At 40.8% G+C, this 16,524-nt stretch overlaps 1 protein-coding gene across 1 annotated transcript in view; it reads right to left on the minus strand.

Moving 5' to 3' along the window:
* fgd4a (FYVE, RhoGEF and PH domain containing 4a) overlaps window positions 1-12,480 on the minus strand; it is a 108,640-nt gene extending 96,160 nt beyond the window's left edge. The window contains exon 1 of the mRNA XM_014147948.2: window positions 12,089-12,480. Coding sequence (XP_014003423.2) covers window positions 12,089-12,212 — 124 coding nt within the window. The 5' untranslated portion in view covers window positions 12,213-12,480. The remainder of the gene's footprint in view (window positions 1-12,088) is intronic.
* Window positions 12,481-16,524: the final 4,044 nt, after the last annotated feature.

Consider the following 16,524-nt stretch of genomic DNA (forward strand, 5'->3'; position numbering starts at 1 on the left):
GAGGGACTGGTGCACTTCACAAAATAGATGGCATCATGAGATGGAAAATTATGTGGATATATTGAAGTAACATCTCAAGACATCAGTCAGGAAGTTAAAGCTTGGTCGCAAATGGGTCTTCCAGATGGACAATGACCCCAAGCATACTTCCAAAATTGTGGCAAAATGGCTTAAGGACAATAAAGTCAAGGTATTGGAGTGGCCATCACAAAGCCCTAACCTCAACCCTATAGAAAATGTGTGGGTAGAACTGAAAAAGTGTGTGCGAGCAAGGAGTCTTACAAACCTGACTCAGTTACACCAGCTCTGTCAGGAGGAATGGGATAAAATTCACCCAACTTATTGTGGGAAGCTTGTGGAAGGTTACCCGAAACGTTTGACCAAAGTTAAACAATTTAAAGGCAATGCTACCAAATACCAATTGAGTGTATGTAAACTTCTGACCCACTGGGAATGTGATGAAAGAAATAAAAGCTCAAATGAATAATTCTCTCTACTATTATTCTGACATTTCACATTGTTAAAATAAAGTGGTGATCCTAACTGACCTAAAACAGGGAATTTTTACTAGGATTAAATGTCAGGAATTGTGAAAAACTGAGTTTAAATGTATTTGGCTAAGGTGTATGTAAACTTCCGACTTCAACTGTATATGCTAACTGTATTTATCAATGTATCAATCGGGCTCCAGGAAGAAGCATAGCACAATTATAGAAGCCATGAAGGTTTTAAATGATATCACTGAAGCCCTTGTCAAAAAACAGCACTGTGTCTCACTTTTTATTGATCTCTCTAAGGCTTTCGATACAGCTGATCATGCTGTACTGTGGCAGAGATTGTCGAGTGTAGGGCTTTCGGAGCATGCAGTTGCATGGTTTGTTAACTATCTGTCTGATAGAACTCAGTGCACTCAATTTGATGGGCTCATGTCTGTTAAATTGTCTGTCTGTAATGGTGTGCCCCAGGGCACTGTACTTGGTCCCTTCTTATTCACTATTTCTATAAATAATTTAGACAAAAATGTGCAAAATGCGCAGCTTCACTTTTATGCTGATGATACTGTTATTTATTGTTGTGCCTCGTCTCTCACAAAAGCTTTCCAGAACTTGCAAACTGCCTTTTATACTGTTCAACATACCTTGTGTCAATTGAAGCTTATCCTCAATACTGACAAAACTAAACTAATACTGACAAAACTAAACTAATGGTGTTTTCTAAATAGCCCCATAACATCAAAGATCCACCACCATATTTTACAGTATAGGTATGAGGTACTTTTCTGCATATTATTAATAAGAGAACACTCCCATAAAACTTTAATTGACTTTGTGGAGGGTAAAAACATTTGACCTTTGGGTGAATATTTTGAACAAACATGCAAGGCCTGACGAAGAAAGCGATGAAGATCAATGTAGTCTGGCTTTGACTCTAAGCTCATGATGTGGGCTATCAGGGGTTTATATACAGTCACATGCTCATACAAAAGCAGGAGTGCAGAGAGATAACACCAAAACAGAAAGCACAGAGATCACAGAGTGTACTTTTTTTTCAATGTATTTATTTAACCTTTATTTAACCAGGAAAAGCCCATTGAGACCCAGAGTCTCTTTTTCAAGGGAGACCTGGCCAAGAAGGCAGCAACAATCAATACATTACCTAATTAAAACATACAACAATACAATCCAACAACATGATCCAGCCTAAAAAAGCATTTACACTCCGTAACAGAGTCTCCCATCAATATCTTAAATTCATTCAGTGGTACTAACATATCTAGATGAAACATGGATTGTAGATTATTCCATGTGTCTGGTGCACAAGAAGAGAAGGCAGTCTTGCCTAATACTGTGAATGTCCTGGGGACTTTAAATAGCAACCACCTAGCAGACCGGGTGTGGTAACTGCTAGTGGTGAAGGAGATCAGACTACAAAGTTAGAGGGAGTTTACCAAAAAGGGCTTTGTAAAATGAACACATTCAAATGTATCTTTCTGCGCAAATAAAGTGAGGTCCAACCCACCATTTGGTACAATGTGCAATGGTGGGTGAGTGACTTGGCATTTGTAATAAAGCGCAAGGATGCATGATAAACAGTGTCCAGTCTCTTTATCATGCATCCTTGCGGAGGAGGCTGCATGCATGTACAACAAGTCACCATAATCAAATTACAGAGAGAAAAGTGGCCTGAACAAGCTTCTTTCTAGCTATAAGCCGGAAGCAAGCCTTATTACGAAAATAAAAACCCAATTTAAATTTAAGCTTTGTCACAAGATTATCCACATGAACTTTAAAGGACAACTTGTCATCCAACCAAATACCTAGGTATCTGTAGGATGACACTTTTTCAGTGGATAAAGCCACCAGTGACAGTATATTAGTATAGACCCCTTTCTGTTTTTGTAAACATTGCCGCTTGAGGTCGATGCACACAATTTGGTTGCAGAACACGAGAGTTCTCATAGACCACCAGCAAAAAAAGCCACCATTTACATTTTGCTTATGAATGTATTTCACATTGCTTATGAATGCATTTCACACTACTTTTGGATTATGAGTGGATTTTAAGGCTCGTAGGAACGTCCTGCTTAATATAATGCTTGTGTCATCATCGCAAATCAACTGCATTATAATTTTTTTAAAAACACTTCAACTTCAACCAGTAAAATGGATCTTTGGCTAGCTTTGCTCCCAGTCTCTTTCAATGAGCTGTATCCAAAAGAGGTATTTTGCAAAGATCACAACCAAATATAATCTTAGCGACTGTTCAAGCAATAATCAAAGCAACAATGCAAGCGTATTGTATGGGACACGTTTAAATGTGCCGTTAGAGGCCATGAAATTCAGTACCCATCTCTAAAACAAAAGCAATTTAGGTCAAAAGAGTCCATATTAACAAAGGAAATGGAAGGACTAACAGTACAGATAGATAGCAATAAAAACTGTACCATAGAGGCTCAGAATAAGTTAGAGGAAAAACAAAAAGAAATGGAGGAACTTAGTCAAGAAAGATCAAGTGTAATATATTATTTCAAAAATTCAACATCGAAACCAAAAATGATTTATGAAAGTCACCCATGATTCACCAAACAATATTTTGAAAGAGGAAGTAAAGTACTTTAAACATATGTTTTTGTTTCAGTCTCCTCCACTTACCGAAGTTAATTGTATGGATTTTTTTTCTATCAATAATGTAAAATAAACAGCAGTACAGAAAGACTCATGCGAAGGCCAAATTACAGAGGAGGAACTTCTTGATGCAATTAAAGCCTTTATGTCCGGGAAAATTTCCAGGGCTGGATGACATACCAGTAGAGGTATACCAAACCTTTTTTATATATATACTCAGAGGACCATTATTAGCATGTTTAACCACTCCTATATAAATAGTAGATTATCAGACACGCAACAAGAAGGTCTGATTTCATCATTACAGAAACAGGATCCAAGTGATGAATATAAAGATCCATTTCATATGAAAAATCTGGGAAACCAGGCCTGGTATTCATAGCTAACTTTGAAAAGGCCTACTCCCTCTGCCATTTGTCTTTGTCGGTCACTGTAAATGTTACTTGTTTTCCTGAGAAGAATCTCTCCTACTATTTCCTGAGTACTTTATATTTTTCACTTTGGGTTTGCCCTGTGCCCTTTTGTTTATGAAGTTATATTTTTAGCAAAACACCGTTTGGATTTGTCCCACTTTGATCTATGGTGCTTAAATAAATTCAGTAGTTCTAAACCTGTGACTGCCTCCTGCCTACTCCTCTCTACATCAGTGACAATTTAGATCCCCCCACAGCCTCATAGAGGATCTAGATACTTTTTCTAACCTCTCTGGATTAAAACCAAATTATGACAAGTGTACTATATTATGTATTGGATCAGATTTAAAAAAAAAACTTTTACATTACTGTGTAGTTTACCAATAAAATGGTCTGACGAGGATGTGGACATACTCAGTATACGTATCTCTAAAGAAAAAAATGATCTTGCTCCAATACATTTTTATAGAAAGTTAGCAAAAATAGATAAGATCTTGCTACCATGGAAAGGAAAATACCTGTCTATTTGTGGAAAAATCACCCTGATTAACTCTTTAGTCATATCCCAGTTTATGGTCTTGCCTAAAGCTAGCGACCTGTTTTTTTTTCAATTATATGAGCAAAAAAATATCACATTTTATTTGGAATGGCAAGCCAGACAAAATTAAAAGGCCTATTTCTATAATAAATATCAATTCAGGGGTCCAGAAATGATTAAATATTAAAGAATTAAAGCTGGTTGAGAGAATGCCAAGAGTGTGCAAAGCTGTCATCAAGGCAAAGGGTTGCTACTTTGAAGAATCTCAAAAATAAACTATATTTTGATTTGTTTAACAGTTTTTTGGTTACTACATGATTCCATACGTGTTATTTCATAATGTTGATGTCTTCAGTATTATTCTACAATATAGAAAATAGTAAAAAATAAAGAAAACACACTTGAATGGGTAGGTGTGTCCAAACTTTTGACTGGTACTGTATATATTTACAAAAAATATTTTTGGGGGGATTTGAAATGATGCAGACAATTACATTGATTGAAGCTACAATCTATCTGCAATATTAAAGCTGATCTAACCCCTAAAAATAATAAAAAAGAAAAAATATAAAAACACAATTTAATACAACATTGAAAGGATATGATAATATCTTGTTATGTAATAACTATATAAATCATGGCGATGGGGGTCTTTCTGCACCCAAAACCGAGTGAGTCGTGACGTTGTGAGTCGTGTACTGAAGAGGGACTTATTATGTAGCCTGTTCAGTAGGGCCTCTGTGGGAAACTTAAAGACTGGTTCCTCATTCTGACACAACACCATTCATACATTAGTCCATTATGAGAGAGATGCAGCTGCAGGAATGCTGTCACTGTAATTCATGGCTTACAATTCATGAGGTGGTAATAACCCATGTTTATTACATGCAAATTGAACAGACTAATAAAGCTCTCATAGTTCTAATGAACTGCGTGAGTTGCGCAACACAAGGGGTTGAGAGTGAATTAAAGCCAGTTAGTCAGTGAGAGAGACAGAGGACTCAGCTCAGTACAACAACCACCACAATAACAACACAACACAAAGCCACTGATTCATCCAGCCCCGCTATGCTATCCCAGGGTGCCCTGCTCCTTCCCAGGGCAGAGAGAACATAAACAGATCCTTTGTTATGGTCTCAGAGGAAGGCTCATACTAACACCAGGCCACCAGGCGAAACTTTCAGACCCAGCCTACTTGGTGTGGTTGAAGAGGTTTTCCCTCAGAAACAAATACCTCAAATGCCAACACACAAGAGTTGACCTTACATGTGAGTTAAACTGACATATTATAGTGTGAAGGCTGGAGATATCTTGACGGAGATACAAACAAAAGCAGACTTTGGACCGTGTGGGGTGGAGTGTAGAGTGTGTTTACAGAGATCATGTTAAGGGAATGCACCTATCACAGTGGTTAAAGGTGATTTCAACCACAGCATCATATGGTGCAGACTAGGGTTGGTCGGTATACCCTATATACCGTATCCGGGGGTATTTCGAAGTACCCTCGGTATGATTTTCCAATACCGTCAACACCGTTTTTAAAAAAATTCATTGAAATATTTGTACTGTTTAAATAAATACCCGCAGTCAACTTTTGCACTGGGTAATAGATAAAGCAGATCGGATTCATCATTTCGCCTGTTAGATTATTTTTCATTGTGAAGCTTACCGGTACTAGTTTCCCAGTTACGTTTGCTAAATAAATTCTCTCCAGCTGGGCAGCTGTCATTAGGCCCACCACACTTGAAGTAGCTTGAATGAATACGTTCACTGCAGTAAACGCGTGTCTCGGTCTTGGCCACTTATCTCCGCCTTGGCAAAAACTGTGTACTCGTCGAACCACACCACAATTCTGAGGGTACAGTATACTGCCCGTTTTCAAGTCAATTGGCTCATTTTCATGCCTCTGACATGCGCTAATGATAAATAATGGTGTAACTGTCTATAGTTTTCTCTGCATTTAGTGTTAAGTATTGTGTTTGGCTCACATTTGAATGGTACGGTGTACCCCCACTATTTATTTGTCCGGGACACTGGACCGGACCATACCGGCTTACTTTCACCCCTGGAATCAGCTGTGTTAGTTATGGAACACATCAAACAAGTGGACTGTCTGGGGGTCCTCGAGGAGAGGTTTGGGAAACACTGCTCTATACAATCTGAAGATAACATTTAATGACGTTCCAGAACCTTCTTCTACAAGGAGGACAAAAGAAATCAAATGCAGCAAAAATAATCCTTCCATTCCGCCCTAGTGAGTCGTGGTCTCCTGTAGAGTTAACGAGCACCCAGCAAATTCACGACTGAAAATGGAAACAGTGGGCCTTAGTTACAGTTACAGAAGCTCCACTGCTCCTTCTCCTAACAAACATCTTCTCTTGCTCAGTATGAGAAACTCAACCTATGCATCTGCAGCCAGATATTCAGGCAATAATCAAAATGCTCAATCGCTGAGCAACAATGTATCATGTCAAGTGGAAGGAATTTCTATTTAAGGAAGTGTAATTATGAAGTATAGTCAATTCAAATGCTCTCCCCACCCTTAGACAAACAACTGTGGTTCAGCTCAAGTTCAGGTTTGATTCTAGAAAAGTTGCATGACAGATTTTACAAGGATAGCGTAATAAGTCAGTCATATCAGTAATAAGGTTACAATACATGTCCAAAGGTAGGTGGACACCTGCTCGTCGAACATCTCATTCCAAAGTCATGGGAATTAATATGAAGTTGGTCCCTCCTTTGCTGCTATAACAGCCTCCACTCTTCTGGGAAAGCTTTCCACTAGATGTTGGAACATTGCTGCGAGGACTTGCATTCAATTCAGCCATAAGAGCATTAGTGAGGTCGGCCATTGATGTTGGGCCTGGCTCGCAGTCGGCTTTTCAATTCATCCCAAATGTGTACGATGGGGTTGAGGTCAGGGCTCTGTGCAGGCCAGTCAAGTTCTTCCACACCGATCTCGACAATCCATTTCTGTATGGACCTCGCTTTGTGCACGGGGGCATTGTCATGCTGAAACAGGAAAGGGCTTCCCCAAACTGTGGCCACAAAGTTGGAAGCACAGAATTGTCAATGTATGCTGTAGCGTTAAGATTTCCCTTCACTGGAACTAAGGAGCCCAAACCATGAAAAACAGCCCCAGACCATTATTCCTCCACCAAACTTTACAGTTGGCACTATGCACTTCGGGCAGGTAGTGTCCTGGCATCCACCAAACCCAGATTCATCCGTCGGACTGCCAGATGGTGAAGCGTGATTCATCCCTCCAGAGAACACGTTTCCACTGCTCCAGAGTCCAATGGCGGCTAGCTTTACACCACTCCAGCCAACGCTTGGCATTGTGCATGGTGATCTTAGGCTTGTGTGTGGCTGCTCGTTCATGGAAACCCATTTCATGAAGCTCCCAACGAACAGTTATTGTGCTGACGTTTCTTCCTGAGGCAGTTTGGAACTCGGTAGTGGGTGTTGCAACCCAGGACAAATACGTTTTATGCGCTTCAACACTCGGCGGTCCCGTTCTGTCAGCTTGTGTGGCCTACCACTTCGCAGCTGAGCTGTAGTTGCTCCTAGACGTTTCCACTCCACAATAACAGCACTTACAGTTGACTGGGGCAGCTCTAGCAGGGTAGACATTTGATTAACAAAAGTATATATATATATATATATATATATATATATATATATATATATATATATATATATATATATATATATACTGCTCAACAAAATAAAGGGAACACTTAAACAACACAATGTAACTCCAAGTCAATCACACTTCTGTGAAATCAAACTGTCCACACTGATTGACAATAAATTTCACATGCTGTTGTGCAAATGGAATAGACAACAGGTGGAAATTATAGGCAATTAGCAAGACACCCCCCAATAAAGGAGTGGTTCTGCAGGTGGTAACCACAGACCACTTCTCAGTTCCTATGCTTCCTGGCTGATGTTTTGGTCTCTTTTGAATGCTGCCGGTGCTTTCACTCTTGTGGTAGCATGAGACGGAGTCTACAACCCACACAAGTGGCTCAGGTAGTGCAGCTCATCCAGGATGGCACATCAATGCGAGCTGTGGCAAGAAGGTTTGCTGTGTCTGTCAGCGTAGTGTCCAGAGCATGGAGGCGCTACCAGGAGACAGGCCAGTACATCAGGAGACGTGGAGGAGGCCGTAGGAGGGCAACAACCCAGCAGCAGGACCGCTACCTCCGCCTTTGTGCAAGGAGGAGCACTGCCAGAGCCCTGGAAAATGACCTCCAGCAGGCCACAAATGTGCATGTGTCTGCTCAAACGGTCAGAAACAGACTCCATGAGGGTGGTATGAGGGCCCGACATCCACAGGTGGGGGTTGTGCTTACAGCCCAACACCGTGCAGGACATTTGGCATTTGCCCGAGAACACCAAGATTGGCAAATTCGCCACTGGCGCCCTGTGCTCTTCACAGATGAAAGCAGGTTCACACTGAGCACATGTGACAGACGTGACAGTCTGGAGACGCCGTGGAGAACGTTCTTCTGCCTGCAACATCCTCCAGCATGACCGGTTTGGCGGCGGGTCAGTCATGGTGTGGGGTGGCATTTCTTTGGGGGGCCGCACAGCCCTCCATGTGCTCGCCAGAGGTAGCCTGACTGCCATTAGGTACCAAGATGAGATCCTCAGACCCCTTGTGAGACCATATGCTGGTGCGGTTGGCCCTGGGTTCCTCCTAATGCAAGACAATGCTAGACCTCATGTGGCTGGAGTGTGTCAGCAGTTCCTGCAAGAGGAAGGCATTGATGCTATGGACTGGCCCGCCCGTTCCCCAGACCTGAATCCAATTGAGCACATCTGGGACATCATGTCTCGCTCCATCCACCAACGCCACGTTGCACCACAGACTGTCCAAGAGTTGGCAGATGCTTTAGTCCAGGTCTGGGAGGAGATCCCTCAGGAGACCATCCGCCACCTCATCAGGAGCATGCCCAGGGGTTGTAGGGAGGTCATACAGGCACGTGGAGGCCACACACACTACTGAGCCTCATTTTGACTTGTTTTAAGGACATTACATCAAAGTTGGATCAGCCTGTAGTGTGGTTTTCCACTTTCATTTTGAGTGTGACTCCAAATCCAGACCTCCATCGGTTGATAAATTGGATTTCCATTGATTATTTTTGTGTGATTTTGTTGTCAGCACATTCAACTATGTAAAGAAAAAAGTAGTTAATAAGATTATTTCATTCATTCAGATCTAGGATGTGTTATTTTAGTGTTCCCTTTATTTTTTTTAGCAGTGTATATATAGTGTATTTGTACTGTACTGGGTTAACATGATGAGATAAGTCTAATGTTTGGGCAGTCGTTCCATTTGAGAATACAGGGGGAAATCACTGATGTACAGATATCTAAATAGGTAAGGTGATATACAGTAGGTGTAATATACAGTAATATACACTACCGATATAGATGCCAGGTAAAATGAAAACAAAATGAAGACTCTCCCAGATGTATAGTCAATGTTTCATCCTGTTGGTCTGCATATGGTCCAAGATAGTCACATGAGTATACCTATAGAGCAGCAGGTGACTGTGGTCCAGAGGAGAAGCCCCTTGAGGTGACTCATGAACCCTACAGTATTACCTCACCTCTTATAGCATCTGCTGGCTCACCCCACTTGGTTTAATTAAGTGACATCTGATTTGGCTATTTCTGTTTGTACAGACACAGTCTTAAACGGTCACCTCACCACTCTATCCTGGAGGTGACATTGCCCAAAGGCAAAGTTTTCCTTAATCAGCAGGTTGGAAGGCTACAGTTGCCTCTGCTTTTAATAAAATATTTGCTGTGCTCCATGTCGTTTGCAAAACCACCGTTAATCTCCCCAGGCTGGAAGAGATAAGACTGGGCCATGTCAGTGTTCCACCTCTCTCTCTCTCTGTGGCATGCCCAGGCACAACACTGTATTGTGTGTTTACAACATGGTTCCTCACAGTCAGTCACTGGGGGATTCCTTTCTATTCCCTCAGTTCAAGGCAAAGCCCAGAACCCCTCAGTCACAGCTGTAAGACCCCAGCTCCACCTGCCCTGACCAGGACTCCCAGTAACAGAAAGAAGGAACATTAGTCAACGGTTGAAAAGGAGGAATAGGGGGGAGATCGAGGGAGAAAGAAGTGGAGGAGGGGACAGGGTATTAGATAGGCAACCAACTTTTGTATATGTGCTATGAATTGACATATCAAGTGAAAAGTTGGCATGTTGTTCTTTACTGAAGTAGAAAAATATTCTGTCCCTTGAGGCATTGAGGTAATTACACAACAGGTTAGGGCTTGTCTGCAACCTCCCACTTCCTACCTGACTGTTCGGCAGTCTAGTACAATGCAATCTTCACTATGTGCAATGCAATCTTCACTATGTAAACTACAGGTGTGTTGGCCATTACATACTTTCACAATGGCTCAATAGATCATGTTCACCCAATGACAAAAAAAGGTATGTGAAGCAGTAAGGGACAGATCAAAATGTACTGGGGGCGGGGGGGGGGCTGGTCCAACTCAAGGTGTCATAACAAAAAAATGCGACCCCCCCCAAAGTAAAAAATATTTTCACATGTCCCTCCCCTTCTACAGTAAAATAAATGTAACACCCTCTCCCCTCATAGAATTAACTCCAAATAATGTTTACGACCACAAATAACTGTAGCGACCCTGTGTTTAGAAACATGGATATTGACTTTGCCACTTCAGCATGCTTTTGTGGCACAGTCGATGCCACGCAGGGCTACGGGCCAGAATGTTGAGGGTTCGCCGACCACCACAGACGAGCTCCCTCTCCATGCCTGTTTCATTACACTACGATCAGAGCTGGCTGCAGACAGTGATCAGCTAGGAGGAATTCAGATTTTCAACATGTTGATGCCATATTTATAATTATATAAAATATATGCAATGAATTTTCCACCAACAGGTTTCTGTGCCAATGTACCACACAACCAATACACAGAGCATACCAACGTCGGGGCACTTCAATATCATGGTTTGTGTTTTCAACTCCAAAATCAATAGGGGAAAAAGGATACCTAGTTAGATGTACAACTGAATGCATTCAACTGAAATGTGTCTTCTGCATTTAACCCGACCCCTCTGAATCAGAGAGGTGCGAGGGGCTGCCTTAATCAACGTCCACATCATCCGCGCCCAGGGAACAGTGGTTTATAAAGGAAGAGAAACTTAGACTCCAGAGAGATAGAGATACGCAGGTGGCATGACACACTGACTTTCATTACTTTATGTCAGATGGCTACTGCGTCTACTATACAGATATAGACGTACAGAAGATGTCATACATGTTCTATCCAAATATTTTGTAGAAAGATAAGCATTATATTGTTAGATTATAGGAGTAACTCTGGTAGGCCTGAAACAGTCTTCCTCACAAGTTCAACTGTCGGAGTCAGTTGGCGCGCCGTTGCACACTGCCTTCATATCATAGGCCAGCAGCAGCTAAAGCTTAATAATCGTCACACCACATCAAACCTTCACAAACGTTTCTAAACTTTATTAGGGTAATATCAAAAGTAAGTCAAGCCATTGTTTTTAGGGAAAACTAGCAGGGAAAAACGCACTACCCTCTCATATGCCCCTCAAAACCCCAAAAACCCTCCCCACCGAAAAAAAAAAGAATGACAACCCTCCCCTATTTTGGACCCCCCCCCAGTAAATGTCGATCTGTCCCTAAATACAACTAAGGAGATATGATTGTTACAGTAGTCGACTGTGAAGCAAGGCAACACTATCTATTTTAGTTGCTATGTGAACATGCACAACAGTAAAACGGATCACCATGGAATAGCCATTATAGGAGACCTCACCACAGTATCAGGACAATACTATAGTGTTATATACACATTATTACATGTTACACGAAATATTACAATCCACACTGTCTGCACCCAAACCTAAGGACCAGAGTTTTTGGCCCCTTGCGTGACACAGCTTTTACACCACCTAGGCACTGCCACCGGTTCGGTAGTCACTCACCTGTAATCCCTGGGCTCCATTTCTTGGGCTCCATGTCCGACTTGTCTAAAGTTCGGGACTTCCTCCGGAATGCGACCCGTCTGAACTCGTCCATGCCCTTATCCTCCGATGACCTTTCCAACATCGAAAAGATTCACAGCGCGAGCAGCTCTATCGGTATCATTAATCACGCATTCAAATGTGAAACTGACCGTCAACAAATTACAGAAAAATTCCATTCCATGTCAAAGAACTCATAAATCCAATTTATCATTCACAGCTAAATGAAACAAAAAAACGTCTTGAAAAATCACGTGGCAAGTTTATTTTCCAGTATATGTGCCACAATAAATGCTACTGTTAAACCAGGTCCAACGTTATTGAGCTATGAGTGCGCTCTGCTCTGCCTTTCTGGGTCAACATCATTATCTGGTCCGCTTATCTCTGTACAATCACCTTGGAGTTGGAGCAGATTGTTTCAAACCCCGCCCTGTTTCACTGTTGCTCTCATTGGAGGAACCATCTCTCCCCCTTTAGAAAGGGAACCAGAATCATTTCACTTAAAAGGGATCAATATTGCAATATGAAAATACTGTAGCTTTGGGCGGGTATTTAAAAAATAAAGCACAGAACCTGGAAGGTGTTTTGCATACAATCTCTCGTGCCTTTCTTTTTTCTAATGTGACTTTCTGTCCCTGGACATTAGGTTGGACAATGTTTTCATATGACCTCAATATTCTAAAAGTGTTACTGACTTAAAATGCATTTAAAATGCATAACTTAAAATGCATTTAATAAATAAAGATCTTTAGGGTTACGATATATTTTGCAGTGTTATACATTTTCATAAACAATGTGGGATGGCAGTATCAAATGTATGTGAAGACGGGCAGGGTTGTGTTACTGATTGTAGCCTAATAAACAGCCATGATGATAGGGTGATATTTTCAAAGACATGCAAACTGTTATGAGAAGGATGACATAAGGTTATCATTATCATAATTGAGAAAAAAAGACTCGGCGAAGCACAAACGTCCTATATCAGTCCAAGACAGTTGTTTTATTTTCTATTGAAACAGATGTTACACTGTTTTAAGCGCAGTAAGAAATATTAACAAGACAACCCAAAACAGTATATTGCTGTCTTTCTGTCCCTTTATCTTTATCGGTTTGGGTTTCTAAACCTCAGTTAAGATTCCAGGGCACTGCATCAGGGGAGTAGGAGCAACTGACAATTGGGGGGGACACATTTTGCTATAGGGGCATGCCCTCTAAAAAAAAAACAAGGTTTTAAATGTTCACTTCAAGTAACTTTTGAGAAATCTTAACTTAGAAATGGGCAAATTTACAAGGCCAAGGGGGGTCTTGCAGACGGCACTTCGTACAGTCCAACCAGTCATAGGGCCATGGCCATTCATACTATACTGAATACCAGTGTGATTGTTAAATTAAACAACCATTTTGTACTCTTTCTTGGCTACTGTATGATTAATTTCCTAGTATTTTTCTCACTTCCCCTATGTCAGGTTGTTACTACTGCTGCTCTACATACTGTATGGTTTGAAACTTAATGTAATATGTTCAACTTATAATACAGTTATTATACTGTAATAATAACCAGCATAATACAAAAAAAAGGTAGGCGTGAAAGGTCAAACTTAAATAAATCAATCTCCACTCTACACAATTATCAACAATAAAACATCACAGCTGCCTCTCACCTGCATAAAGATAACACATGCAATACACCCTCTAGACTTAAGATGCTATCATTTCATCAATCATATAAGATAATTGAGATTCATTCACACTATGACAGATCATCAATCTAGGAGCTCTACTGGCTTGGAGAGGTACTTCAAACTATCTTACCTGTTGGTTTGTTGCTTCTCGTTCTCTTTCCCTCTCTGCCTGTCTGTCTGTGCATGGCTGTCACTCCCCTGCCATGATCATAATAGCACCATACAACGTCTTAACATATGGAACAGTCCTTTATGACCCATAATCACTGTGATGAAGTTAAAGACAACTAAGCTGGAACAACTCAAATTTGCCAGCTAGTTTTCCAGGGGTGGTGTGCGTGCAGTTGCCAAGAACTTTACTTACAGTCCTTTGCTCTCCTTTGAACAAAACTCCCAAGTCCTCTTTTTTCTCTCATCTTGATTGCTGGCACATTGCTACCTTGCTGACCCTATCATGAAGACTAAGACAGTGATTGTGCAAGTAATTCTGTAGCTAGCAAGTATTCTTGGCTTCACGTTCCAAGCAGCGGATGCCTTTTAAAAATAAAAGTTCCTCAACTTTGTTTGGGGGGGGGGGCATGTTACCGGCTTCTAACACTGCCCTCTGTATCACAGTCTTCCACTGATAAAGTTAACCTGTAAGAGAACCAAGGCAGTAGCGTAAATGTTTCTCCATAGATTGACACCAGTCGTACACTAGACTAGCTTTGGACCTTACTCTTGTGTTCCTGACTTGTTGCACCCTCGACAACTACTATGATTATTATTATTTGACCATGCTGGTCATTTATGAACATTTGAACATCTTGGCCATGTGCTGTTATAAGAAGGGCTATATAAATAAATTTGGTTTGATTTGACCTCACACATTTTTTTCATACTCTACTGTTCCACCGAGGGGTTTTAGAATAAAAAGAAGTGATTCCACAAACATAGACAGAAATCAAATCAATGTAAACATGTATACAGTACAGAAGTAGCATACCCATTCTCCACTGCAATTGAACATGCTTTCACCTGTACTTATTGTGTGGATTCTAAGGGTGAATGTCCTTTATGGCTACTATACACATCTTACCAGAATACCAGAATCCACCCATATGTTGTGATTCAATTAATGTAGAACTGTAAGAAAAATCTGTCTCAATGCCTCTGGCTCACATCCATAAGACACTAGATGTTCAGATTGCCCCTCAATAAACCTGATTAGTCAAACATAAGACATAATCATTATTTGATTTAAAAGAGAGAGAGAGAGAATGTGAATCAGGTAAATGAATCAGACAGTTTGGTTCTAGGCTCACCTTGAATTAATGTTTCAACAAAGAAAAACAATGTCTGTTTCACCAGATCACCAAACCTCAATGCAAATGTATCTGAAGGTGTTGGGATGACTCACAAAACACACCCAATATCCTGGAAGCCTTTGGGATTTATCCCTGTTTTCATTTAGCTGGTTAGTGTGACGTTATTACATCCGGCAGAGTAGAGATATTTATGGCTCTGTTAACCGGAAGAGAAATGCCTGGACAGAGATCTCACCACAGTCATTGGATCTGACAGAGCATCCAACCAAATATAAACGAAGTCATGTACAGTGTTATTGCTTCAATGGATAGTCCTAATTGTGCTTGTAAAGAAGGATGTTTGGAGGAGAGAGTAGCTTACCTTTTGTTTGAACCTATTTAGTCCATACCCCGTTAAAATGCCCCAGCATGAGATTTAATTACTGTCATTTCTTTTGGGTTAGACAGAGTGAAAACAAGCGATCCCTTATAAATAAACAACATGAAGCTTAAGACGAGCTAATTCGAATGTCCTTCGACAGAAACATGGGGAAATGTGTTATCTGAACTGTCTAAAAACAAAACCGAGGGTTGTCATGTCACACATGTCATGGTCAAGTCAAGTGAACCTGTGCAATTCAAAAGGGCCACATCCAGGCCTACAGACCTAGACCTCACTTCCTCATCTCCTACCTTAGTCTCGGAGTCTCTATGTCAAGTACGATCTCAACTACATGACAAACATAACCAATCACCTCAGCAGTAACAGCAGTAAAAAAAATAATAATAAATAAAGTAAAAAATATAATCTTTATGCCTTGCAGGAAAGTTGTATAAAAACAAGCATCTCAAGTGTAGTTACGTTAGATTGGTCGTTGAAATCAAGAACGCCCATCTCATCAAACATTATCCTTGTAATGCAATATCACTTCCTTTCAATTTTTAACACGACCATGTAGAAAAGACAGAACCACTTACACATGTAGAGATTATGCTTACAAACAAATGCGTTTACGTCTAATATTCTGTCTAGTCTGTTAGGCAAGTTTGTAACTTGAAAATAAGGGAGAGCCGCACACTCTAGGAGCTCAGATGCAAAAATGTAATATCCAACGTTTCAACAGCCAAGCTGTGTTGAAACGTTGGATATTACATTTTTGCATCTGAGCTCCTAGAGTGTGCGGCTCTCCCTTATTTTCAAGTTTTCTACTCCGCTAGCCAGCACCTCGCCTTAATAGGTGTGCGTTTCTTTTTCTTCTAGGCAAGTTTGTAAGCCTTTCACGTCACCAAAAGGAAACGTTGTTATTGACGGAACATGTTTGGCTACACTTGTAGGATATAGACCATCCAAAACCTTGTTATATTCAATTGGGAAAGAGGTTTTTGTTCTATCGATTTTTTTCTTTTTTTAAAGATTGCAATAAGGACA

Source organism: Salmo salar, chromosome ssa16 (assembly GCF_905237065.1).
Source record: "Salmo salar chromosome ssa16, Ssal_v3.1, whole genome shotgun sequence".
Taxonomy (NCBI): domain Eukaryota; kingdom Metazoa; phylum Chordata; class Actinopteri; order Salmoniformes; family Salmonidae; genus Salmo; species Salmo salar.